Genomic DNA, 25357 nt, shown 5'->3' with positions numbered 1-25357 from the left:
TAGAGGAAATTATATGTATTGAAGGAGCCTGTGGAGGCTTTCCCTTAACCCTGTAATTCCAGCTTTTATAGTGCTTCTTGGGCCTTTGATCTCCACACTCTTAATTGGCTCACAGGGAGATTATTTACAGTCAACAAGAAAAGTACCTTGAACTTGTCATTTTAATAAACTTGTTACTTGCCAGCTTCTCTAGAGGTATCCCACGTGGAAATAAACGTCTTTCATTTTGTTTTATAAATAAATTTTTAAATGGTTTCCTGGAACCTTGGTGAAATATCCGGTCTTTGCAGATCTAAATCCACACCGTAAGTATTGCTTTGGAAACATGCTTGGTGTTCTTTAAAATGTACTTAATGCTAGATTAGAAAACATAAGACTTTTTTTTAGTCCCCTGTTTCCACCAGCTCACTTCTAAACTATTTAAAATAAAGAGCCTGAGCATGTATGGTATTTAAAAAACCTTTCACATGAGGTTTTTAAAACAGATCAATTTCAGCATTAGAATGTTAGTAATTCAGCAAAGGAAAATTCAATTCAGGATTGTGTTGCTGTAATAATAATGTATTGTATCTGTCTTGAAAATGATTGTAACAGTAGAGTTGAACCTAGTGAATTACATAATTCAGGAGCATTTGCCAGAATGCTGTTTTAGGGATATTACTGTAGTCTTCCCTTAAAAGCAAGTGAAAAGATGAATCGTATTATGAAATACTTAAACGAGAGACAAGAGTCTTCAGAAATTACCTAAAATAACGAATTTAATAAAATAGAAGGTCACGTGCGTGCATGCCAAGTTAATCACATTTAACTACTTGGCAGAGTGTGGGGGGAGTACAAGAGGGAGATTTTTGCTTTTCCTTTTCTCTAATCTGAATTAAAAATGTATTGGCTACTCACTGCTAACATCAAAACATTTCCAGCTAGCCTGAAGTCAGTATTTGATTGTGCTTTTAACATTTAAAACATTAACAGTGTGACCTATCTAATATAAATAATGGAAGGCTCAGAGAAGTAAAAGCTACTGCTGCTTCTCTTGGCAAAGCTCTGCAATGTTCAGGAATTGTAATGCATCTAAAAATCTGGTAGAAGGGACCATGTGTTTTATTTTTTCAGTCTTCAAAAGTAGGTGTTATACTTATGATGTGCTATTACATACTGATGTGACTGCTTTAAGGCTGACTGCAGAATCTGTGTTCCCACCACTCCTCCATCCATTCCACTTAGCAGAGTCCTGATTTGAAGAATAAGACTGGGGACCATTATTTTTGCAGCAGGCTGAGGTCCAGATTCAGGGTAGTGCACAGTAGGCATCTAAAGTTCAGCACGTATGTATATTCCACTGATTTCTATTTCTGCTTTGTGACTTCCATAAGATCAAAGTGTGTGTCTCAAATCTGGCATCTGCTCAAGTGCTTTCCTGGATAGGAAATGGGATAATTTCCTGAACAAGGGTCTTGGGAACACAAGTAAGTGAGGGTACATGAAGTGAGGGAGATATAATGGGCTAGGATATTATTTGGGCAGAGAGGAAAATAGTAGTTCTCAAAGATTTTTTATGGAAGATATTTTTAATAGATGGTTAAGAGAATGTTTTGTTTCAGAATCAGCATGACCTGGAATCTGCAAACATTTAATAGCACCCAGTTATGTTTTATTCACCCACCCAGTTAAGAGTTTAGTTGGATAATGAAATTATTTTTTCAGTGGGCACTTATCAGTTTCTGTGGCTTCCTAAACCATGTAGGGTACTAAAAAAGCAGAAAATAAATCAAGTCTTCAGAAGCCACACAAAATCTAACGGAGAAGAGACAGCCAAATTTCTAGTCTCTTGCTTAAGACTGGAGAAAAATGTGAATGTGTTTCTGCTAACAGAAGCAGTCAGGATGTGGAGTGAGTGTTTCTATTGTATTTTAGGGGGCTTTTTGTAATCATGGTAGCATTTTGAAGGCTACTTTTTTTCCCATCACTTTTCTACTGGTCAAGTCAAGAACAAATAAGATTAAGAAGAGGAATAAGGGAGATAACTAGTCAAAACATGTAGAAAGAGATCATCAGTTCCATTTGTGAATTATTCAGCTAAAACAATAATTTGCTTTGTCTTCTTATCATCTTCTAATTCATCTCTGCAGCAAAACAACTATAAAATCCATTAGAGACAAACAAGCAGAAGGGAAGAAAGTGAAAGTGTTTTCCCTGGAGGGTTGGTACATACGGATATATTGGAAGAGAGCAAAAATGTGAAAACTTAAAACTGATGCCTTTGCCATAAATATAGCCTTTATTAGATATAATCAAAACTGAAAATGTAGGATACTGGGGCACAGTACCTGATGGAGGGAAACTAAATTGAGTGTCTTGTGGGACTGTTTTCGGATACGATCTCTGTGGTTTTAAAACAACAACAACAAAAAAGGCTCATTAGCAGTAGGTTAAGACCAGTGATCCTTCTGGTTAAAATGGATAATACATAGGGAATGTAAGTCCCAGGAGAAAGTTGTTAGGACCTGTCACATGAAAACTAAATCTACTAAATTATCCCTGGAGAAGGCAACACTTAAATCCTGATCATTTTGCTTCTTGAACATGGAAAATCTAGGGGGTGTAGATGTGTGTATTTTTTACCTCCTAACTTTGGTTGCCAGTACTGAAGGGATTTTTATAACCCTTGTGCCTTGAGATGCTGCAGGAAAGTGTTTGCATTCAGCTTGGCTCTGTGCCTTACAGTCCATTTTAATCACTTTGCAAAGTGGAAGGATAACAGTTCTACTACGGTGCTTGGTCTGAAAAGAGGACTCTGAGCAAAACCCAGTTATTCTTCAGAGGGATTTCCTGGTTCTTGCACGAACAGACTGTAAAGCATACTGACACAACCCTTTAATGGCTATCATAAAACATTCCCTCTGTAGTGTTTTTTAGAATTCTGAAAACTAACCAAGTATCCTTGTGTATTCTGTTTGAATGCACTTGCTGTGAAAATAGAATTAGTGCTGATATTCTGGAGATATGTTGGATGTTGGGAATTTTTATGCATGTCCGACATTGGCTTTTGAAGAACAGTAATGGAGTGCTGCTGCTTTTCCTTGCCTCATGGCATGTCAGTGACTCAAAACCTCTAATACAGGCTGGTGGCTATTCTTCTCTCTCTTTCATGATGTTGAGCCCACAGTTAAATTGCTGTATTGAATGCTTCAGCCAGTTGAGCTTTTTCTCGTACTCTGTGATTGCATGCTTTCCCTTGCTCTTTCTCCCTCGTTAACTGCCCATAGACTCTGTTCTCTGTTTGTGCTTCTGTTTTGTTAAAACCTCTCAAATTGTTTCAAGTTGTTTCTCTGCTCAAGGAAATAGCATGAAAGATCAGCAACTGGAACCCCAAATAAATATTTGAGGAGAGGAGGACTATAGTTTCACATTTCCTTGGCACTGCTCAGTTCCTGATGTTTCTGAAGATATTTACCCTGAATTCTTCTGAATTTCTGTAAATTGATGGCCTTTGACCCTTCCCTTTAAGTAACCCGGATTTTGGCTAAGGTAACATTTAGAGGCTTGATCAACATGCAGGTGTGTCTTGGATTTTCACACTTATTTCTAGAATGCCAGCAGGACCTTTTTCTCTGGTAGCATCTCCAGGCTTGTGATGGTGGAGCACTTCTTTCTGGAATCATCAGGGTTGATATTGCTTTGCAGCCTGCATGTGCCCTGGGGCTCACCTACTCTGTTGACTATAGCAGTTGCAATTTGTGCCTTACCACCTTCTTACAAATCTTTGCCCTCCATCCAAATTACCTACTCTGCTATGTTCTGAAACATGTATTCTTATTTTAGGGTTTGGTCAAGGGAGGAGATGGAATCACAGGCTGGTGAATGTAGAGAATCTATCAAGTGAATTGTTCTTTAGATTGAGTGGGGAAGGATGTTTGACAGTGCCCAGGTTGACTTACTGTCAATTAAATTCAATGTTAACGAGTAGCAAACTGTGGGTGAGAACAGACTTCCTAGTAAATGTAATATTGTGAACTCTGAGGCTTCTGTAAACCTATCGGAAATGTTTAGTTCTTTATCCTGCTGTCTGTTTCTTTTTCCTTTGTTCCCTGCTGAAACCAGGTCATGTATTCAAACTGTTCTTCTTTACCAAAGGGTGCTTGTTACTCTTGGCACATTTGATTTCACTGTCTTCATATGCCTATGCTAGGATGTACTTTAACCTAAACCTAGCCTTCCTTTTTCCTCTTTCATCTGTGTTCTTCTACTCCTCCACTTCTTGTCCTAAAGCTGCATTAGTTCTCCCCATCTTTTGACCCTCAGAGTGTCAAGTAATGCTTAGGCCTTATGTGTATTATGTCCTTCAGCCAGTCATTAGTGGAGAAGCTGTATTTTAAAGCATTTATTGCAAAAATCTATCTGCAGAAGACTAGCCAGCAGACCTGACCATCGCTTTAAACATCTACTTTTCTTGTCACCAATATGAACCTGTACACCGGGAGGGGCCAGAGAATCATCATCCCATGCTGATAGGATTTTACATCCAAATTGCTAGGTACCTTCGGCTGTTGTTGTGTGTCCCTCTCAGCTTTTCCAGCAAATTTAAAAGTATATATTGAAATACAGCTGGAATTAGTGGGTGCAACTGTAGTAGTTTAGTGGTATGAAATGGGTGTTTTATCACCCATTTCATAGCATCTAGACTTTGATGCTTTTAATTAGTTCGGATTAAATACTCCAGTGGTACCACCAATGGCAAGCAGATCATGAGTGTAAACAGTTACATGGGCATTTTTTATGAAATTACACACACATAATATCTGTACTTCTCACATATCTGTACTTCTCTTGACGTAACACTTATGAGAACACTTATATTTTGAAGACTGCTGACCCTACATATTCTCTTTATTCTGGACTTTTTTATGGTCTTCCTGACACTCTTGCAGGCAGCGCTGCACATCTAGACTTTGATGTTTTTTATAGCACTCTCATCCTCTAATTAACTTCATTAATTTTGCAATTAGTGAAGTTAATTAGTGGTTAAAAATGCTATATAAAACTTCAAAGTTTGCATTTTAATCATAGTTTGTATTAAAAATAATTATCACATGCTTGATTACAAAAAAACTTGATGCAGTTAGCTCAGACCAGGTCATGTGATATTTAAACCAGCTTTGTTCTGTATCTTTCCTTGCTAGTTAGTTGCATTTTTCCCTGACAGTTTCTGAGGTTTTTTTCTGGTATCTGAAAATGCAGCGATAGGGAAAAGACAGTGAAGAAGACAAAAAAAGAAAATTGCTCATGGTATGGCTGAGTGGAAGTTAGATTTTAGTTTGGGCAAGCAGAGAAACAAGTTGGAAGAGGGGGACATGAAAATATTAAAGAAGTCCCTCATGACCAGTGAGTGATACTTGTGGGATCAACACTTGCCTAGCAGCCTGCTCTGATGAACCATTTTGGCAGTGCTGTGGTCCAAGTTGTGCTGCATGACTGTGTCAGCCTGATCATGACCTGCTACGTGAACCTTAAAGTAAGGGCTTGGTAAAGAAAATCTGCTTGCCTAAGGGCTGCAAAGAGTGTGTGTTGAAAAGTTAAAACAAAGAGGACAAAATCCATGTCCATCCATGCAGATACTGGGATGCAGTAATAACAATAATAGTAATTTAATAATAGTAATAATAATACCAGCAACAAAAAGGCTGTGTAAGTGTGGGTGACTTCAGGAGGCAGAGTTGCTATGCAAATGCTCCATTATGGTATCTGTAGATCAACCCACAGCATTTCATGCCATCTTCCTGAGTTTAATCAAAGTAATGCTTCTGTGCATATAGATGTCTGTAAATGAATTCATTTTTTATATAGGTAGATTGGTGTTACCTTAGAGCCCTTAGGCTTGCTTTGTGGAAGCCCTTGGCTGCAGTTTCTTCCCTGAACACATGGTCTCTGGGCTGTGTTTGCAGCGCCTCTTTTTCTTGTGCCCTGACATCTCACCTATCTGGTGGGACCTCACCCTTAGGGTGTCAGAAGTCTTAGCCCTAATTTCTTACTTTCTTTTTCCTTTTTTTTTTTTTTTTTTTTTTTTTCCACCTCTGATATAAGCTTACAGTACTAGGCAGCTTAGTGCTCCAAACCTAGGGCAGTGCCTGAGTCCAAGTTCCAGTGCTGGTGCTTCCATCTATAGCACTGGCATCAGCCAACACAAAGCAGCATTACTGCCTGGTCGTTTCACTGCGATGCATATTGTATCCATTTTTATAGTTTCTTTTATACTTTCAACAGTCTTTATAACAGCAATAATGTCATTCAGATAATTATACTGTAATTGACCTTAGCGTTGAGCATCCTTGGCTTTTACTGCAGTTTGCTTAATACTTCAGTATGGTCAATTATCCTGTAATTCCCACTTTGTTGAGAATTATTGTTTTAATTATTCCACTCCAAATACATCATTTTGGCATAGTAGTAAGGGTGCACTGGGGAATGGTCACACTCGTGAATGCTTTAAAGAGTTACCAGCTTTAACATGGAGGAAGGCTTTTCATCTTGTCATCTCTAGTCATTACTTTTAACACTGATTTCATTTAATTATCACTTAGTGTGCTCAGGCCAGGTCTAATCTGGAGAAGTCAGCATATGGGGAGCTGGAGCTTGCAGCTGGATGGCTGTACAATTTGATTTATGATTTCCACACTGATTTCTGCCACATTACAGTGTGAGCTATGTATGTTGATACAGCTAAATTCCAGTAAAAGATGGGGGTAAAACAGTGATTTTTTTCCCCCCCCACCAGCAATTTGAACTATTAATTATCCCAAACAGACAGTGAGTATGCTGGTAAGAATTTTGTGGCTGCCTAGGAGGCTTGTGTGGCTCTCTGGATCCTGGTTTAATTTGCACCTGTATGGCACTGATACTCCACCAGGAGCAGCGTCCTGATGGTGTTGGAGGGGAAACAGCACGGTCCTTTGAGTAGGGTCCTTCTGTTCCAGTTAGCACTGTGCTCAGCTCTGCCCAAAACAGAGACTGAGTCATAGCATGCTATGTTCCATAGCCTAGTGCAAAAAATACTGTGGGCCCAGTACTAGAAAGACACTGTTCTGCTTCTTAAATTAATTATGTGAACATGATGATGTGCTCAGCCTTTCTATAAATGTGTATGTTCATTGGTTTTTTGTCAGCATTTTGTGGCGTATTTACCATGAATAAAAATGTTCTACCGAAGCAGAAAATGAAAAACTGGTATGTTTTGCTCAAACACAAACTAAGTGTAACCTACTTTCACCAAAGAGTTTTTTTCCCTGATATAATTATTACATGTAAGCAAACTCAGCATTGTTTAATAGGAAAATGCTACTCCTCTAGTAGACTCATGCATTTTATTGAAGAAAACAGCAGTGTAAAAAGACTTCAGTTCTCTATAAATTTTAATAGTTACTAAAACAAGGACTCTGGCCCATTAAGTTACAGCCTGCCAAGTCATAGTGCTGAATCACTTAATTTCTCTAAGTAACTATCCTATTCCAACTTCTTAAAGGCAGCTGTTAGGAGACCACTGATGTTTTAATCATGGAACAAGGCAGAGTCTGTCAGGTGAGCTGTGTGTTTTGATGGGGTTTTCTTTTACTATCTGCAAATGTAAGGAACTCTCTTGGAGTTTGTGGACTGGCACACCCAGGAACCAAGGTGTGGGTGGGTACAGGATTATTTGCAGGAATCTCATGTCAATGGAAACCATGAGGACATTGTTATATCCCAATATTTCTTAATGAAGGTAGGTCCTTATAAGTGCTTACAGAATGAAAAGCTGTTACAAACAATAGAGGGAACCCAGTATGATTAATACTGTTGTCTCTCACCCAGTGAATATAGTAGCCATTAGGTCCATAGGAAGATCTAGACCATAGCTCGTTGTCTGTGTATGGGACATATCTTTCTTACTTAGCATAAGAGAGAAACTTAGATCTATCAGCAAAAGTACCAGAGATCCATCCCATGAAGTCGCTGTTTTTAATGTGGCAGGTGCATTTCATGTTGAAGGGAAAAGAAGGTGGTTCTGCAGGGGTATTGGTGCAAGGAATGGGGTGTGACAGTTAAAAGTGGGAGTGTTTAGATTTGGTCTGTAGTAATTGACTCGTGAGGCAAAATAATGTCACTCTTAGCACACTGGCTTAATTTCAGATTGGTGAAGGAGGTTCTGCCTGCTATCTGTAGGTGAGTTGTCTCCATTTTTTCTGCTAATGTCAGGTAAGAATGCTGCAGGAGGATCTTTTCATATTGGTATAAGGTCAGATCCATCAAGCAATAAAACCATTATCAGTGTTCATTGCCCCAATGCCCAATGTGGTGCTCATCCTTTAGTGTGCTAGTGATAATTAGCTACTTTATCTTTCTAGTAGGGACCTTCAATTTATTACTTTATTAAGTAGTGAAATGAAAGATTAAAATGGTATCTATAGCACATAGCTAACCAGATTGTGAAAAATGGAACTGTATGGTTTCAGATTTATGAAAATAAATATTTCTATTTAAATAAGTGCAGTAGTTTAATTCTTTAGACACCACTTTAATTTGTAGTTTATTGGTGATTATTTTTCTTCGTTTTAAAGCAAATTGCTTTTTGTAGGGTGAAGTTGAGAAATAATGAATTGAATTCACATTACAAGATACTGCCTTCCAAATTCTAAATGAATACAAATGTAATAGGAGCTTCGTGTAAAAATCTTTTGCAAAAGGCTACGCTGTATCATTGCAGAAAGAAATACATTTTTCAAGTCATCAGTTCATTTAATGTTGTGTTTCTACTTGGCTATTATTTTAAGGACTTCTGTACCCTGGCATTGCTGTCTCCAAATGTCTTAACATGTGTTGTTGCTTCAGAGCAAAAAAATAACTTTGTTAGTTTGTGTTATTTGCTATAATCATTGATTAATGATCTGCTTTAAAACTAAATTACTATTTTAAGATGTATTTGCACAGTATGGGAAAGGCACAGGCTGTGCCTTCAACACTAGCTTTGTTCTAAAATTTTTATTTCCACTCAGTGTTCTTAGAGAGTAATTAACAATTACCAGTCCAAAATATGGAAGATTTTTGCAAATTCTACCACTCATTAATCTGAGCTGCTCTTCTGAAGAATTGTAAATTTCAGCAAAATGGGGAGAGAAGGACCTGTGTTCCAGCAGGTAGTAACATTCTCTTATGTGACTTGGACAATAACCACCGCTTAATTTCTGTGTTTTAACTTTTCCTAATCCTTACCAGAAGCTTGTGATATAATAAGGAAAAGAGGAAATTCTACGATAGTGACGGAACAGAAGTTAGTCAATGTAAATGCTAATTTCTTGGTTTGTATTCATGTTAATAGCTGCACTGAAAACCCCAAAACCAAATTGCTATGTAGTACAGTTTTATGTGGAAAAACAGCTGACTGTGATGCATGGAGGAAAAAACCCCAAACAAGTGTTTCTGGATGAATGGGAGGATCTAAAATCCATCAGTCAGGACTTCTTTGGTTGTTCCTCACCACCCCAGTAAAAAAGGAGGACAGAGATGGAAACAGTCAGCAGGATTTCAACTGACAATTATTTTCATCTCATTGCTGTCATTTCCAATTCTGCAAAAAGCCTGAACACATCCTTACTTATGTAGTTCAACCACTGACTTCAGAGTGAGATAAAGTTTAGTGCATGCTTAAATGCTTTCTTGAACTAGGGCCAAAACTGCTGCTGCTACTAAAATCGGTCCCAGAGGGAACGTTGCATCTTTCACTGCTTCCTTTTTTGTACTTGAAGATACAGACTCCACAAAGACTTGGAAATATGGTAGAATTTGATAAATGTTGCCTGCCTTGTTTAACGGAGTAGAGTGGAGTTTTTGGATGATAGTGCATAAAGTACACATTATCTTCCTTTCTCTCCTGTCCAAATGTGTGCTCTTTAGCAATCATTACTAGGTGAGCGCTGTAGAATAGCAAGAGAGTCACTGTGCCAGTCTGTGTTTTGTTTCTGGCTGCTGCAGGCATAGCCTGTAATTGTAAAAGGCAGCAAAATAAAATGAGTTAAGGTGTTTTCTCCTGTTCTTGCCTGCTCCAAAAATGTTCAGAGGCTTGCTTCTTTCTTTGGTAGAAATCTTCATTCAAATGTTTGCTGAAGTGTGACTTGCCTTGAGCCTCTTTGTTCTTTTTGATTTACACAGGCAAACACACACACATGTGCAAACACACACCCCTCTTCTGGGACTATTGACTTAACCCTGCATATTTGTAGAGGAAACAAACCAAAACAAGACCGGTGCACAGTATTCATAAAATTCATCCCATTGGCAGTGCAGATAGCCACAATGATCTGTCAGTTGATCACCTGTTTCTGTCTCTTGCAATTCATAGTTCAGTTTTTGATTCGAGACACTTGCTGTGTAGCAGTCACTGGTTAAAACCCAACGTGCTGTCTGTGAGAACTGCTCCAGATCATACTATCAGCATAAGATGTATTGAGGGGTGGTGGCAAATGAACCCTGTTGGGAATGAGGGCCTGATGATGCTTTCTTCTCTTTTTGGACTGCAGAGCTCTTCTGTATCTCCCTCAGCCAGTTTCAGAACAGCAGAAAAGCACAGAAATTCAACAGATTATTCTTCAGATAGTAAAAAACAGAAAACAGAAGAGAAGGAAATAGCAGCTCGTTATGTGAGTAGATTGTCTACATTGTGCATTATTGAACTTCAGTGTTCCTGTGTAGTTTCACCTGATTTTTGCTGCATAACTAATTTTAAAATAAGGGTCAAATTTTAACTGGGTTTTGCTGCCTACTTCTAGTGTCTCTGCTGGATTAAACATTTAGGTGCTTATGATTGGTACTGTTTTCAACAATATATATACAAAGCACCCGGAAGTTTTCTGACAATAATGCTGAGCTTTAGTTAGGCTGGGACTTGTTAATAAAGTCTATCTTGACTCTACTTCATAGTGCAGTGCCACTTTGGATGAAGATTTTCACCCCATCTCCTTCTCCACCAGTCAGAAGGCTGGCAAGACTGCTGTAGTTGTGGCAGCCTGCTAAGCAGAAGCCCTGTAGATGACTCAGACTTTAATTGTATTACCACATAAAGTTTGGTATAAGTGAGTGGTACACTGCGGATTTGTGGGCAGATTTCCTTTGTTTTCATAGTTATTAAGACACACTAGGATATGAAATAAAAATTTTTAACACCTTGTGATTTGTCATTGCAGGACAGCGACGGTGAAAAGAGTGATGACAACTTGGTAGTTGACGTTTCCAATGAGGTATACACAATGGTGTTTTTGACCTTACAGAAATGGTGGTGAGGGTATCTTCAGTGGTTTCTGTGCATATTGGTTTTACGAATAGGATTATGGCATTTGAACTTGAAATGCCTGACAGAATCCAGTTGTATGCTCTTTCTTTAGAATACAAATCAAATCTGAAGCATTTATTCTAAAGAGTTGTAAGTACTTGTACAAAGCTTGTAAGAGTGTCTGTCTTTTCTTTCACTTTGGCCATGACTCCATGTGTGAACCTTATCAAGTCTGCCAAATGCATCAAATCTTTTTAATCTTTAACTTGAAGAAAGAGATTTACTTGCCTATTTCAACATCCATAGATTTTTGGCATTGTTTTTCACGGTTTAATGGCATAAAATTTTAAGAGTTTTTTTAAAAAAGCAAATTGTCCTTCATTATCCCTCTCAATTTTACAATTTTATCAGTTAAATCAATTAAGAATGGAAGGAACATGTTGCTTCCTGTGACAGATCTTCATTCCAAATTGAGATGATGCCTTGAGAGGCTGCCTAGAACAGAGGTTAGACACAGTTCAAGGAACAAAGTAGGTATTTATTAAAAGGCCTTCAAAGGATACATCTTGGGCAGTACAAGAGCCTGGCCAAGGCTACACCCAAGATGGACCCAAGATGGAAAACTGGTCACGAGTTTTAACACTTTTATAAGTTTTGGTCCATTTACATATTGGGGTGAATTGTCCAATTACAGCTTCACATTATGAAGTCCCATCCTCCCAGACTGCTCTCCTCAATTTGCTCTTGTGGACACTTTTTGGGCCTGAGGCTGCAACAGTGTCCTTGGTTCTTGGGCTGGAAAAGGATTGTTTTGTCTGACTAAACTGTGAGGAGAGCTTGCTAACACTTTATATGAAGTTCAGAGTTGTATACTAATGCAGTACAGAATCTGGGAAATATGAAAGCTAAAACTTAAGGCATCAGAGGACTGCTCAAGACAAGAACTAGTGGCTAGTATGAAGTTTTTATGCTAACCCATATTCCTGATATTTAGGATCCTTCTTCTCCCCGTGGGAGCCCAGCACACTCTCCACGGGAAAATGGCTTGGACAAGACTCGACTGCTGAAAAAAGATGCACCAATTAGTCCGGCATCTATTGCATCCTCTAGCAGTACTCCTTCCTCCAAATCCAAAGAACTTAGCCTTGTAAGTGCTACAAAATGCTTCTGACCCCTAATCATAGTCTCAAATACATGCTTACGGGATTTCTGTCTGGACATGGTTTGTATTTCCACAGCTGTCATAAAGCACTGTGAAGCATCAATTTAGTATTAGTTTAATTTATCTGTTCAAGGGAGTCTAATAGAAAGTCCACAGTCTTTTTTTGGTATAGGAAGAGGTTATTTTCACTGGTGGTGTGAGTAGATGATAGATGTGGTGTTCTGAGAGATATTTTTCTCCGCCCCCATATGAAGAACTGTTATTCTGAGAATAAATAAAAGTACACAGGGGTTTCTTGAGCTGTTTTCCTGTGCTGTGGTTTATAGCAAATTCAGTTCCCTGCTTGGATGTGATTTGGTTGTTAGCTTTGTTTGAATTACCAGGCTATATACAACAACAATAATTTTTATTTTCTATCTAAAAAGTAATCTGTCATTTACAAGAGCCTTCCATGACTTGCATCGCAAATCAAAATGCAAAAGAAAAGAGCTGCCTGCGAGGGGTGTTCTTTCCTTTCCTGTTTGTGGCCACAGTTAATCACCTACCTGAGCTGCACAGTAATTCCCCCCCTGGTTCTTCACAGGGCAGGGTATGCAGTTATTTAAAGAAATAAAATAAATAAAAAGAAAGCTTAAGGTGAATATAGTGCTCAGGAGCGGTGATGGAATGACAGGTTCAGGCCTGGGAATCAGTGCTGTGTCTGATGAACGAGCCTGTCACAAGAGGAGCACTGCATAGTTCCTGACTTTATACCCATCACTGTCTTCATCCTGTGTTTCTAGCACCACACTTGGGTATGAGTAGTTGGTCAGTTTGGGGATTTTTTTCCTACGCTTCTTGTCCATCCCTCACATAAAGTTATATCGGAGCAGGTCCGTGAGCATAGTGAGACCACTGACTGATTTCACATATGCTGCCAATTGTCAGAGGAAAATGATTTTCAGTCATTTACCTCATTCTGAATCATACAGATTGTCCTGATGAGAAAAGCAGTGAAGGCTGTATGTCATTTTCAAAGCCATTCTGTCTTTTCCAGTGTCTTTGCATCTTCTTTTCATTGCCAGGGACTGTTCAAATCCAAACCCAGAAGCTAAATATCACTAATCACTAGGTATAAAGACAAAATCATTTACAAACTGCCTTCCTTTTTCCTTCTTGGTGATTAGAATGAGAAATCTACCACTCCTGTGTCTAAATCAAATACCCCAACACCACGGACTGATGCTCCAACTCCAGGCAACAGCTCCACTCCCGGACTGAGGCCAGTGCCCGGCAAACCCCCAGGTGTGGACCCGATAGGTTAGTGTCCATATATTTTGGTGGTGTGAAACAGTCTGACCTTGTCAGACTCCCTTTAAATCTGTAATGACAAGTCAGTGCAGTACAGATGCTTAAACTAGGTGCTGAGCTGGTTCTTCAGCACTGTAATGCAGTGTTATGTGGCTTTCCTTGGCTGACTGACTGGTTGCTTTGGGTTATTTGTAGTTTTTTTTCAGTTTTCCAAACTCATGTTTCATGTGACAGCTCTAGAAGCCTCTGTGACTTCTCACTTTCCCCCCTCTTCTTATAGCTTCAGGTTTAAGGACGCCTATGGCAGTACCATGTCCTTATCCTACTCCATTTGGTATCGTGCCACATGCTGGTATGAACGGGGAGCTGACCAGCCCTGGAGCTGCCTATGCTGGTCTACACAATATTTCCCCTCAAATGAGTGCAGCAGCAGCTGCAGCAGCAGCAGCAGCAGCTTACGGGCGATCTCCAGTGGTAAGTGTTTGCTGTTAGTGCATTTAGTTTTGAGAGCTGTTTATATTAAATATAAGACCTGTGGGGTTAACTCTAGTCCACTCATTTTGTGGTTTGGGGAGTATGCTGTGGAGAGCATGAATTAAGCGGTCTTCCTTTGCCTAACTCTTACTTTAATACACCTTTTTGTTTTGCTTGGGGAAAACTACAGGTTGGTTTTGATCCACATCATCACATGCGAGTCCCAGGCATCCCTCCTAATCTCACAGGCATCCCAGGAGGAAAACCGTGAGTATCAAACATTCAGCTTTAAAAGTCAATCATCTGTTAGAAGTCATGTTCCCTTGCTGGTTGGAATTCCCCTTAGCTACTGAAAACTATTGTGTGAATAGAAATAAGTACAGCTATTCAGCAAGAGCAGGAGAATCACTGTGTAATCTTAAAGCTGTGTTTGTGAATTTGTTTTGAAGACTAATAGCAGTTGACATGGACTGGGTGATACAAAGTAAAGGAGACAGAAATAAATGGAAAAAGGAGATGAACTTCAAATCTGACTGGTTGGTTGTTTATGGAAATGCAAGCTGGAATGAGATCTCAGCTTTCCATCTCTACTGTACTCTGCTTCTCAGTTTAAAAAAATTATTTCTTTGTTCACAAAAGCCTTGCAATTACGTGCAAGCTTAGCAGCTGTGTGCAGAAAAAGGAATACTGAAACATTTTGTTTGATTGAAAATACTGGAAAGAATTATTTTATGATAATATTCAGATTCATCCTTGATGGAACTGACCTGTATAGTGTGACCTGCTGTACCAGGCTTTTCATGTTGTGTGCCTAGGAAGAAAGATTACAAAGAACTCTCAGCTCACATTCCTCTTGAGGTAGAGAGGAGAAAAGTAAAGTAAGTAAAGCAGCTATAAAAACTGGGATCATATTGATCCAGATTTTCTTTAAAAAGTTCATCCAGTTCTCATTCCTTGTTCCCACACTTGTGGGAGACTCTGACCAGTTCATACTGGAAAGTTTGATGTTCAGGGGGTGTTGGTGCCAGTCCTTCTCAAGCTCTTTTACGTGTGAATGCCTTTGCGTGGGAGTGGCTGGGGTTGGCCATACGCCTGGCTTTGTGTGAGTAAATGCATTCCCTTACCTGCCAGAGAGCGGGGACAGGTGGTCGGTCTGGTGCCCGTAACTCCTTGTGTACACACGTCACACAAAACATGAGCCAGGTCCAGGTCTCTCAGGCGTCACACACTGGTAACCACCTTAATGTGCTTTCCTGCTAGTTGTGCCACACTGTTGGGTGAATGCATAAGGCAGGTTTGGAAATTGGTGTACAGCAGCTTGCAGACCGGCTGCTTGCGTTAAGATTTCTGTGGGGCACAGATCTCCATCCATTATATACAGTGGGCTCTAAGAAATGTATTGATGTAATGTTCAAATGCTCACTGGATTTAAGTTCATCCCTGATGGAGTCAGTCACCTGCAAAGAAGTGTCTCTGGATCTACTAGACTTTGCTTGCTGTGGTGAGAGAAATGGCAATTGGCAGGGGTTCAGAGACCTCCCTGCTCGCGTTTTTCTTTTGTTAAAATTGAGAGGAATAAAACATGAAGCAAACTGAAATCAAATCACTTCAATTCTGGTTTATCTCCAAGATTTCTAAATGTAGTTGCTCTGTTGATGTCTATTTAAACATTTAAATATAACTGTCATTTGTCTAGTAGAAGATTTGAAACTTTTACAACCTGTGGTTCTTTCAGTATGATTGTATTGACTTTCTTATGTCTTGAGTGTGATAGTTGTCACATCTTCCAGGATTGTTATTTTCTCATCTACTCCATTTTTACCTTAGAGGGGAATTTTTGTAAATTCTCTGCACTGGTGAGTGTCCTGAAATGAAGTGGGCAGCATATGGTACATTTGGGATCTGGCCCCTAATAACTCTCTTTTCACTTCAGTATTGTATCAACTCCTGAGTATTGTACAGTATATAAATACTGAAAGATAGTATATAAATAGGAAAGATAGCTAATGCTTTTTGTCCCTCTGAAAATTATTGATCTGGTGCATTATGAATCTTAAATGACAAATTCAGTAGTTTTAATTGTGAATGCTGCCTTCTTTAGTCACTTTGAAGTATCAATTAAGGAAGTAAACTTAGCAAGTATTCTCATAAACAATTTCTTTGTGCGATCTTCTCATCCCACCATTGTGACAATGGATTTTTCATGAACATTATGATGATGTTTTTAGGTCTAAGAAAATTAAAGCATTAAGCATTGGTATGTATAGGTAAACCCTCTTAAAAATTTGTGCTCTTGTAATAGATGTGATGTATCAGGTAGCATTTCAGAACAAGGCAATTTCATAACCTAACTGTTCTCCCTGGAAAATACTTGGAGATAAAGCTGTTGATAGGTTATTCACAGGTGGCATAAGTGGCAATCACAGAACAGATTCTTTCTCAGTGAGAGGCCTGATTTTGGCAAAAGAAATTGGTATCTGTAGCAGTTGTGTTGAGTCTACCAAAAAAAAAAAAAATCCTCAAAAAGCCCAAACCCAAAACAACCTACAAAACAAAAAATTCCATTGCAGTGCATTTTAGCTGGTCTGTCATGTCAGCTGTCAGCAACCATGCCTTGAGGACTTAACTCCTCAGTGTTGTTGGAAGTTTCACTGCATCCTTAGGTACAGTGCTGAGCAGTTTTGCTCAAGGGGCCTGTGGCCCAGAGTACATTCAGGACAGATTGGCAGCAGTTCAGCTGAAGCTGCCACATAAGAGTCAGTAAAGCGAGCAGCCAAATGTCCCCTGGCACACAGCTACCCACCATGCTCTGGCAGCAACCAGCCAACTATTTCTGTCTTCCAGAGGGCCCTGACCCAACCTTCCTTCCCTTCTCTGCATGCTGTGATATCCCCATCCAAAGTTAAGAGTGGTGTCATATAGCCTCACTCATGCCAGAAATCATCCTAATGTGAGTTGTAAAAGCTCATTTGATTGGTGCTTGACTTTCCACATTAAAAGCTGAGTACCCATGTTTGTGCTTGGAGGGCCATGCTACAGATAAATAGATGCTTTTTCCTTATGTTATTAAAATACCTGATATTTTTCCAGTTGAGTAAAGCATGGTGCTAATAGCACCAGGGTCATGTGTTCAGTCCCTATATGGCCATTCACTTAAGGGTCAGACCCAATGATCCTTGAGGGTCCCTTCCAGCTCAGAATATTCTGTGAAATATCTGTGAAAAAATTGATCTGAGGGCACAACCTGAATGCCTTCAGGGGAAGCACATCTTTGATTCTGTTTTCGTAAACAGCCTTGAAGTAAAACTCTTTAAACCATCCCCTTAATTTTTTTACCCTCAGAGCATACTCATTTCATGTAAGTGCAGATGGTCAGATGCAGCCAGTTCCTTTCCCTCCTGATGCCCTCATCGGCCCAGGAATCCCTCGCCATGCCCGTCAGATCAACACCCTGAACCACGGGGAAGTTGTGTGCGCAGTTACCATCAGCAACCCCACGAGACACGTGTACACGGGTGGCAAGGGCTGTGTCAAGGTTTGGGACATCAGCCACCCTGGCAACAAGAGCCCTGTCTCTCAACTGGACTGCCTGGTAGGTGAAAAGCAGCCTACGACACTGAAAGAAGAGAGGACGTTGTGTTAAGATTGCAGTGATACCGCTAAGATGTAAAGGGCAAGTGGGTATTTGATTTCTGTCACAGTATCACGAGCCAGTATTGCGTCTCTAATTTTGTTGTTTCTATTAGAACTGAGGTTGAAGTACGCTCCTCACCATACTTGTGGGTTTTTTCCCCTGCAAAGAATCAAAACATTTTTAATATCTTAAAATTGTGGTGGGAGGAAAGATCAAAGACAGCACAGCAAATATTGTTTATAAACTTTGACATTTGCTGGCAATCTTACAGCTTGTTGATACCCGATCATGCTAAAAATTGCTGTCTTGCAGCTGTATTCTCTGAGAATATTTGGGGATTGTGTCACGTATTTTGTATCTGTGTATGTATATGAATGCATTGACCTGTCTTAATTTGGCAATTAAAAATATCCATGAGTGTTATTCACAAATTATTTGAATGTGCTAACAAGATGAACTATTGTTAGCAGTTTTTCTCTTGCCGTTTACCAGTTCTTGCTAAGATGTTGCCGTTTGTTACAGAGGCAGTAAAACAAGAACAGTGCAGCGCATGTAGACTCATAATGAATTGCTACACAAGTTGCTACACAAGTGAAGAAAATTGCCCAAATATTTTCATCTGACATCTAGATGGTGGCGGCGAGTCTCACTGGAATGGGGAGAGGGAAAGTGTGCAGGGAATTTGGTACTCCCCCATGCTGAGAGGTTAATGTGCTGAAATAAACAGAGTATGAAAATACAACTTTCTACGCCAGCTGTCAAATTCAGCTATCCTGAATTGTTTTGGGCTGGGTTCAGGTCTTTGCATTTTGATGCTAATTAAGATTAAATATCTCTCACTTCTGAATTTTGTAGATCAAGTTGAAGTACTTCCCTAATGTCATGTAATTTTCTGGCGTTAATACACTTTATCATTGTCATAAATATAAATGGCTCATTAAAACCAGGAGGGAATACAATACTTTTATGGATTTCTGCTCTCATGTTAATGCTGTTTTCTTTCCTCATGAGTAATCTCTTGATGGCTTCTGTCTCCACAGAACAGAGACAACTACATCCGTTCCTGCAGATTGCTCCCTGACGGCCGCACCCTGATTGTTGGCGGGGAAGCCAGCACGTTATCCATTTGGGACCTGGCAGCTCCAACTCCTCGCATCAAAGCAGAGCTGACATCCTCTGCTCCAGCTTGCTATGCCCTAGCTATCAGCCCTGACTCCAAGGTCTGCTTCTCTTGCTGTAGCGATGGCAACATTGCAGTGTGGGATCTGCATAACCAGACTTTAGTAAGGTAGGTCAGCCAAACTGGATCATCAGGTTGTGGAGAATTATTTAGGCACAGCCGTAACTGTGCTTTTGCATATGTATTCTCTTTTCTCCACACATAGATGCTTCCAGTATTTTGTTGTTCAGCATAGTCATGGTAATACCTTGACAAAAGTCTATAGGATTATTTGTAGGTTTTTCTATAGTTCCAGGCTTTTGATCAGCCCATAACTGTAATTCCCTAAATATCAATTGATATCAGTACTGCTGTAGATTCCTTAGACAAATGGTTTTCTCTGTTTCGATGTAAAATGTTTTTCTCATGCTAATTTCTTTAATCAGAGATCCAGCAATATGTCTTGGGTAGAGATATGTGAAAATTACTGCACTGCAGACTTAGCCCTTCAGGAGTAAGGATTGGTGCTCAGCACTGATAGACAGAATGTTAAGAGCTGGTCGCACAGAGCTTCTCTGTGCACTGCACTGTGTGTATGTTGTTACACGTAATATCAGTGTTGCATGTCAGTCAAGCTTTTATTACCTGATGTTACCATTTAGAACTGCTCTTTCTTTTTTTCTTTTAACTTCAGTGACCTGCACATTTTTCTTAAACTAAGGTAATTTTGCTGATCATGCTACAGTCTTCTGGGGGGAATGACTATTTTAAGTTGAGTAGCAGGTATCACATGGCTGGCAGCAAAGATTTCCAGAGTACCTGACTCTTAAAGTGTTCTTTTTGAAATCACATTAGCTGTCTGGTCTGATTGCATCATCAATTCATCAAAAAACTCACATGATTGTCCCAGAGTTTGTATTCATCTGGGATTGCTTTTGGAATCTAAGTTACAGCTCAGGGACTAAAAGAAGGTATATGTATTTTTGCTCAAAATGTGCTGATCTTTTAATATTTTCAGGCAATTCCAGGGCCACACAGATGGAGCGAGCTGTATTGACATTTCTAATGATGGCACCAAATTATGGACAGGAGGTTTGGACAATACAGTCAGATCCTGGGATCTCAGAGAAGGGAGACAGCTACAGCAACATGACTTCACATCACAGGTTCAGTCTCAGAACCTTTGGCATGTCAAAAAATTTTCTTATGGTTTATTAAAACAAGAAAGCACTTTTTTTTTTTTTTTTCTCCTTCATAAGCAAAAAAAGCAGTCTCAAAGATAATTCCAAAGAATTTTTCAGTTAGTCTCATATTCCATACTCTCATTTTTGGTTTTTTGGGTTTTTTTCCTTGTGGCAGCTAAATGTCTATCTGGATTATGACTTTGACAGATTAGTACCTCTCCCATGGGAGTAACAGAGACTCAGTTTTATACAAGTGCCAGATTAAAATGTTCCTCTCTGCAATCTGTTCCCATTTCTGTTGATTCGAGTTCAAAATTATTTTACAAAAATATTTTTAAATGCTGTCAGAGAAGCTTTGACATTAACTTTTATAGTTTGATTCAGTACTTCACTATTGCAGTTTTAATAGCATTTAATAGCATAGTTTTGCAGCTGTGTTTGCATGAACTAATTTATCTTGATTACTGTAGTAATTGGATTGTCATATTTTAAAAAATGCAGTAGACCAAAAATGTGAGTTTGCATAGTGCTAACAGTGTAGCAAGGGTCAGTTTTGAATATCTCAAGCTCTTTCCTTTACTGATTGAAGCATGTGCTATGCTAATTACAGATCTTCTCACTGGGCTATTGTCCAACTGGTGAGTGGTTGGCAGTAGGAATGGAGAACAGCAATGTCGAGGTGCTGCATGTTACTAAGCCGGACAAGTATCAGCTTCATCTTCATGAGAGCTGTGTGTTGTCACTCAAGTTTGCTCACTGTGGTAAGCAAATTGTTCTAAATCAGTTTTTTCCTTCACAAAAAATTGATTCAAGGTTACCTTTATATGAAAGTGTGATATAGTTGTTAAACTACGGAGTATAGTTTAAAATTCAGTATTAAATTTAAGTATTAAGGTTATTATAAAACTCTGTCTGCTTTTTCTCTATGTACTGCTTGTTTAGTGATGGAACATCATAGTGCAACCAGATGAAAATGTTACTGTTCTTTGGATATGTGTGAATGCTTTGTTATGATCATCTGTTTCTGGAGGTGTATTCCTTGAAAACAAAATGCAGCAATAACATTTAAACAATCTGTTGCAGGCAAATGGTTTGTAAGCACTGGAAAAGATAATCTTCTTAATGCTTGGAGAACACCTTATGGAGCCAGTATATTCCAGGTAATAATCTCCTAGAAGCTATTTTCCACAGAGATTACAGTGCAGTAGACCTGCACAACTTAGGGTGTGTCAGTAGTTTAAGGAGTTTTCAGGTGGAAATGTAGCTAATTACTGTAGTCCTTAAAGAGTTTGTTTGTAACTCTTAGGAAAGGAAATGGTTTTGTCCTTTCTACTATTTCGCTAATTCAGCTTTTACGGTAAACTAGCCCTTTAATCTAAAATTGTTCTTAATACCCTTTTTCTCACCTTCTTCTGCACAGTGGTGGAATACAATACCCCAGTCATGTTGTTAGGTGAACTGAAGGTCCAAAAGGTAGCTAAACTAGTGGAAGTCATATTCAACATGTGTGTTTTTCTTGGATGAGATGTGTTGATGGATTGGTCCAGGAGGCTCCTGAGCTGAAAACTGAAGCAATATGGAGGGGCCCACTGAAATGTAACTGGAAGCTGTAGCCTGTCCATAGTCCCTCTGTGCCCAGTTTTAATGGCATTTCAGTACCACTATAGGAAAGTGGGATTTTTGGCATTTCTTTCTATTCTTTCACCTGCAGGTACCTCTATGTTGAGAATATTTTTATTAAATTTAACTGTTAACTGGCTGTAGTTTAAATTACTAGTCTCATGTGTACAGATGCCTGCCATGTCTCCACTTTTGGAGACAGTGCTGTTTACCTTGACATGAGAAGGGTAGGGTCTACCTTTTCCTAGTAGAGGCTATTAATTTCTAATCATCCTAACAATAGCACATCCCTCTTAAAAATGATCTTAAAAACTCCAGTACAGCTTTCTTGCTGAGGGGTAGATAAGGAAACTTCTAGTGCAGTGAACAGAGGTGTCTTTGCCAAAACACAGCATGATTGGAAGGTGTTTGGCTCTGGTGGTAACAGGCAGAAAATGATGTGGACATATATCGCGTAAAGAAAACAGGCACTGAAGCAGCAAGGTGAATGTGGCAATGCATATACTTCATCTTAGAACAGACAGCAAAGCCAGAAAAGACAGAGCTGCTGTAACCTGCTGTATCCTGTGTCCCATCCAGCTCCTGCACACTTGTTGTGTATCCTGTTCCACCACAGTGTCTTTTCCTACCGGCGTCCTCTGTGATAATGTAAATTCCTTTGTGCAAAGCTTTTGTTTTCTTGTGTTGGGGAAACAGTGAGAGGAGATAGTTATTTCTGTGGAGTCTCTTTGTTTCATACCTGTGGGTAGGTAGGGCTTTGAAGTGTTTCTCTGTGTGAATTTCTTGTTTACAACAAAAGAAATGGGAAGAAGATGGGTTTTCATTCATTTTTATGCAAATGGAAATAATAAAATATTAATAAATGCTCATTCCTTGTAAAGTATATAGAAAGGACTACTTCTATTTGTTTGATTGATAGATTACTTGTAGGTCCATAATATTTACTTCCCTTTCTACCACTGCTTTATTTTAAAATGGATTTTTTCTGTGGAACCAAAATATATTAAAAAATTTTGCCACTATGGTACTGATATTTAATGAGCTTTTCAGGTATTCCCTATCTATAAATTCTTCCAATTAATCTTCAAGCCCTTCAGGATTGAGGAATTGGAAAGATGTAATTTTCTTTTTCCTTTTCTTTTTTCTTGTAGTCCAAAGAATCCTCATCTGTGCTTAGCTGTGATATCTCTGTGGATGACAAATACATTGTCACTGGCTCTGGGGACAAGAAAGCTACAGTCTATGAAGTTATTTATTAGAGACAAATCTGAATGCAGACAGAACTCCTTCTCCTAGCACTTTGCTGTATATTTCTTTTTTTTTCTTTTCCTTTCTAAACTGAAAACTTAAATGCTCATCACAGTTGTAGAATTTATTTTTACCTTCTTAACTTGCTATTGATTTAAGAACTTGTGATACCAAATTGTCAGATATCTACTTGGAAGAAGATGGAATAAGCATACATAACAGTGACCTTGACTCTTTAATTATGTATTATAGCTGTAATGTATTTATTTTGTTTAAAGAAAGCTTTCTAACAATGAACTGACTAAATAAAGCTGTCTGGCCCGGCTTTAGTTTGAAAAATGCATCATATACTTGTGTTTTTGCAGGTGGATAAATTGGGGATCTTGGAGAAGGATGTTCAGGAGATACTTAAAATTACACTAAATAGACTTGTAGTTTCTATTTAAAAAAATAAACTTTGTTATATTTTTTAGTCCTGTTCTTGGATGAGACCTCTAAGTGTTATTACAGTATAATTATTTGGTGGGAAGATGCTGTATCTTAACTATTTTAGACAGTCTTGGAAACTTAGGAAATTGCAAACTGTAGCCAGTGATCTACATGCCTGTGATGAATGGCAAATTCAGTTCACATCTAAATTAAATTCACTTTAAGTAAGAATGTGCTAATTTATATATTTGCAATGTTAATATAGCATCTTGTGTACAGATTTGTTCTCAATGCTTTTCTGTTGATAAACATAAATCATTTTGGTGTCAAGCTAGGTTTTTTAATATAAACACCTCTCTTTGTTATATTGTAGAGAGTACAATAAGTTGCCTCAAAGAATCACCTTTGTTACTTCTGGAAACTTTTGCAATGTTTCCTTGAAAATGGGGATATGTGTCTTTGGGCAATTTTTCAATTACAAGAGATTATGAAAAATATTTGATATGTTCTTTGGAAACTGCACTGAAATAAGAATGGATGCCTACCAATATACAAACCACAAAAGCAATGACCTCTGAGGTAGGATTTACAAGAGTACTCATTCCAACATACAAAAAGGAATGGATTCTCATTGGGATAAGGACTTGCTTTGTTCGCCAGCAGTTCAATCCAAGTCTTGATTGGATGTCCCTAAGATGGACGCAGACTGAGCCATTGTGCCAGAGACAACGTGTTATCTTTTTATGTTGTTGTTGTTGCTGTTAAACTATGATCTGTGACTATTTTTTTTTTTTTTTTGAATGCTTTAAAAAAAACTTTAAGTCTGTGGATCTGCTGATGTACAGTGCCTTTGCTGCTATGGATCAAAATCAAGAGACCCGTGTAGATAAATCTTATTGTATAAGTAGAAAATTACTTAATTTCATACTAGAAATGGATTGATGCTGCAAGTTAAAATGGACTGTTTATTGAAGTTCCAAATGTGGTAGCAAAAAATGGTGTCTTAAGTGCTTAGTGTTTGATGTCATTAACAGTTTCGTAATACTCTACATTGTAGAAAGATTTTGATACTAAACTGTGTCATTGTACATAGTTCTAATGCATTGTATTGACCACCAGTACTTCTATAATGGTAGATTATTGTTTGTGCATTCAGACTTTTAAGCATTAAAAATAAGTAACTTCTAAGATGCATTTTTCTTTTTTTTTCTCCTCCCTCATTGTCGTGCTTGTGATAATTTCAGTCACAACTTCTGCCGTTCAGTCACGGAACATACCACTACAGATACTTTTGGTTTTGCCACTGAAACACAGTGGCCAAAATGTAGAGTTTCAGTTGAGACAGAGAGACGTATGAATTTTCAGTTTCTCAGGTTACCTGACTGCACTGATTCTGAACACTTGGAGGCATCAAACTTTGTTTGTCTCCTAAGAGTTTGCCTCTTCCCAGTTTTGTGGTTTCCTATCTGACATATTTATCCCATACCTTGGGAGAGAGTGAAATTGAGGACCATTACTACTCACATGCCCAGTAAGTATGTGGAGATCAGCAGGATTTGGGAGGGGTGTTGCACTGCAGCATCACACCAGGGTTTCCTCATCCAGACGTAAAGTCTGTTCGTGCTCGCAGACAGGCTTCGCTCACTGATGTTTGGGTTTAGATCAAAGATTAGGGCCAGCTTCCATGAAGTTAAGGAACACAAGTTAAAGTGATCTAGGGAAAATTATTCAATGTACTGCTGGGAGGGTGACAGAGGGAGAAGTGAAGCTGTCTGCAACAGGAAAAAAAGGAAATGGAAAAAATCCAAAGAAAAGTTTGAATTTTTCTGTTCTATAACCCATTTCTGAAATGGTGCTGTGCAGG

General features: G+C 38.8%; 1 protein-coding gene across 3 annotated transcripts in view; it reads left to right on the top strand.

The window, feature by feature from the left end:
* Positions 1-24681, top strand: part of LOC103823258 (TLE family member 4, transcriptional corepressor) — a 106040-nt gene extending 81359 nt beyond the window's left edge. For 2 of the 3 annotated variants that reach the window (XM_050987025.1, XM_050987024.1), the window contains exons 9-20: positions 10545-10664; positions 11208-11261; positions 12288-12440; positions 13622-13754; positions 14026-14219; positions 14410-14486; positions 17562-17811; positions 18894-19141; positions 20031-20178; positions 20807-20957; positions 21280-21356; positions 22968-24681. In XM_050987025.1, coding sequence (XP_050842982.1) covers positions 10545-10664; positions 11208-11261; positions 12288-12440; positions 13622-13754; positions 14026-14219; positions 14410-14486; positions 17562-17811; positions 18894-19141; positions 20031-20178; positions 20807-20957; positions 21280-21356; positions 22968-23075 — 1713 coding nt within the window. In that variant the 3' untranslated portion in view covers positions 23076-24681. The remainder of the gene's footprint in view (positions 1-10544; positions 10665-11207; positions 11262-12287; positions 12441-13621; positions 13755-14025; positions 14220-14409; positions 14487-17561; positions 17812-18893; positions 19142-20030; positions 20179-20806; positions 20958-21279; positions 21357-22967) is intronic. The other variant, XM_050987026.1, reaches the window with a different exon arrangement.
* Positions 24682-25357: the final 676 nt, after the last annotated feature.

The sequence above is a fragment of the Serinus canaria genome, chromosome Z (assembly GCF_022539315.1).
Source record: "Serinus canaria isolate serCan28SL12 chromosome Z, serCan2020, whole genome shotgun sequence".
Lineage (NCBI taxonomy): Eukaryota > Metazoa > Chordata > Aves > Passeriformes > Fringillidae > Serinus > Serinus canaria.
This window is presented reverse-complemented; position numbering and strand designations above follow the sequence as displayed.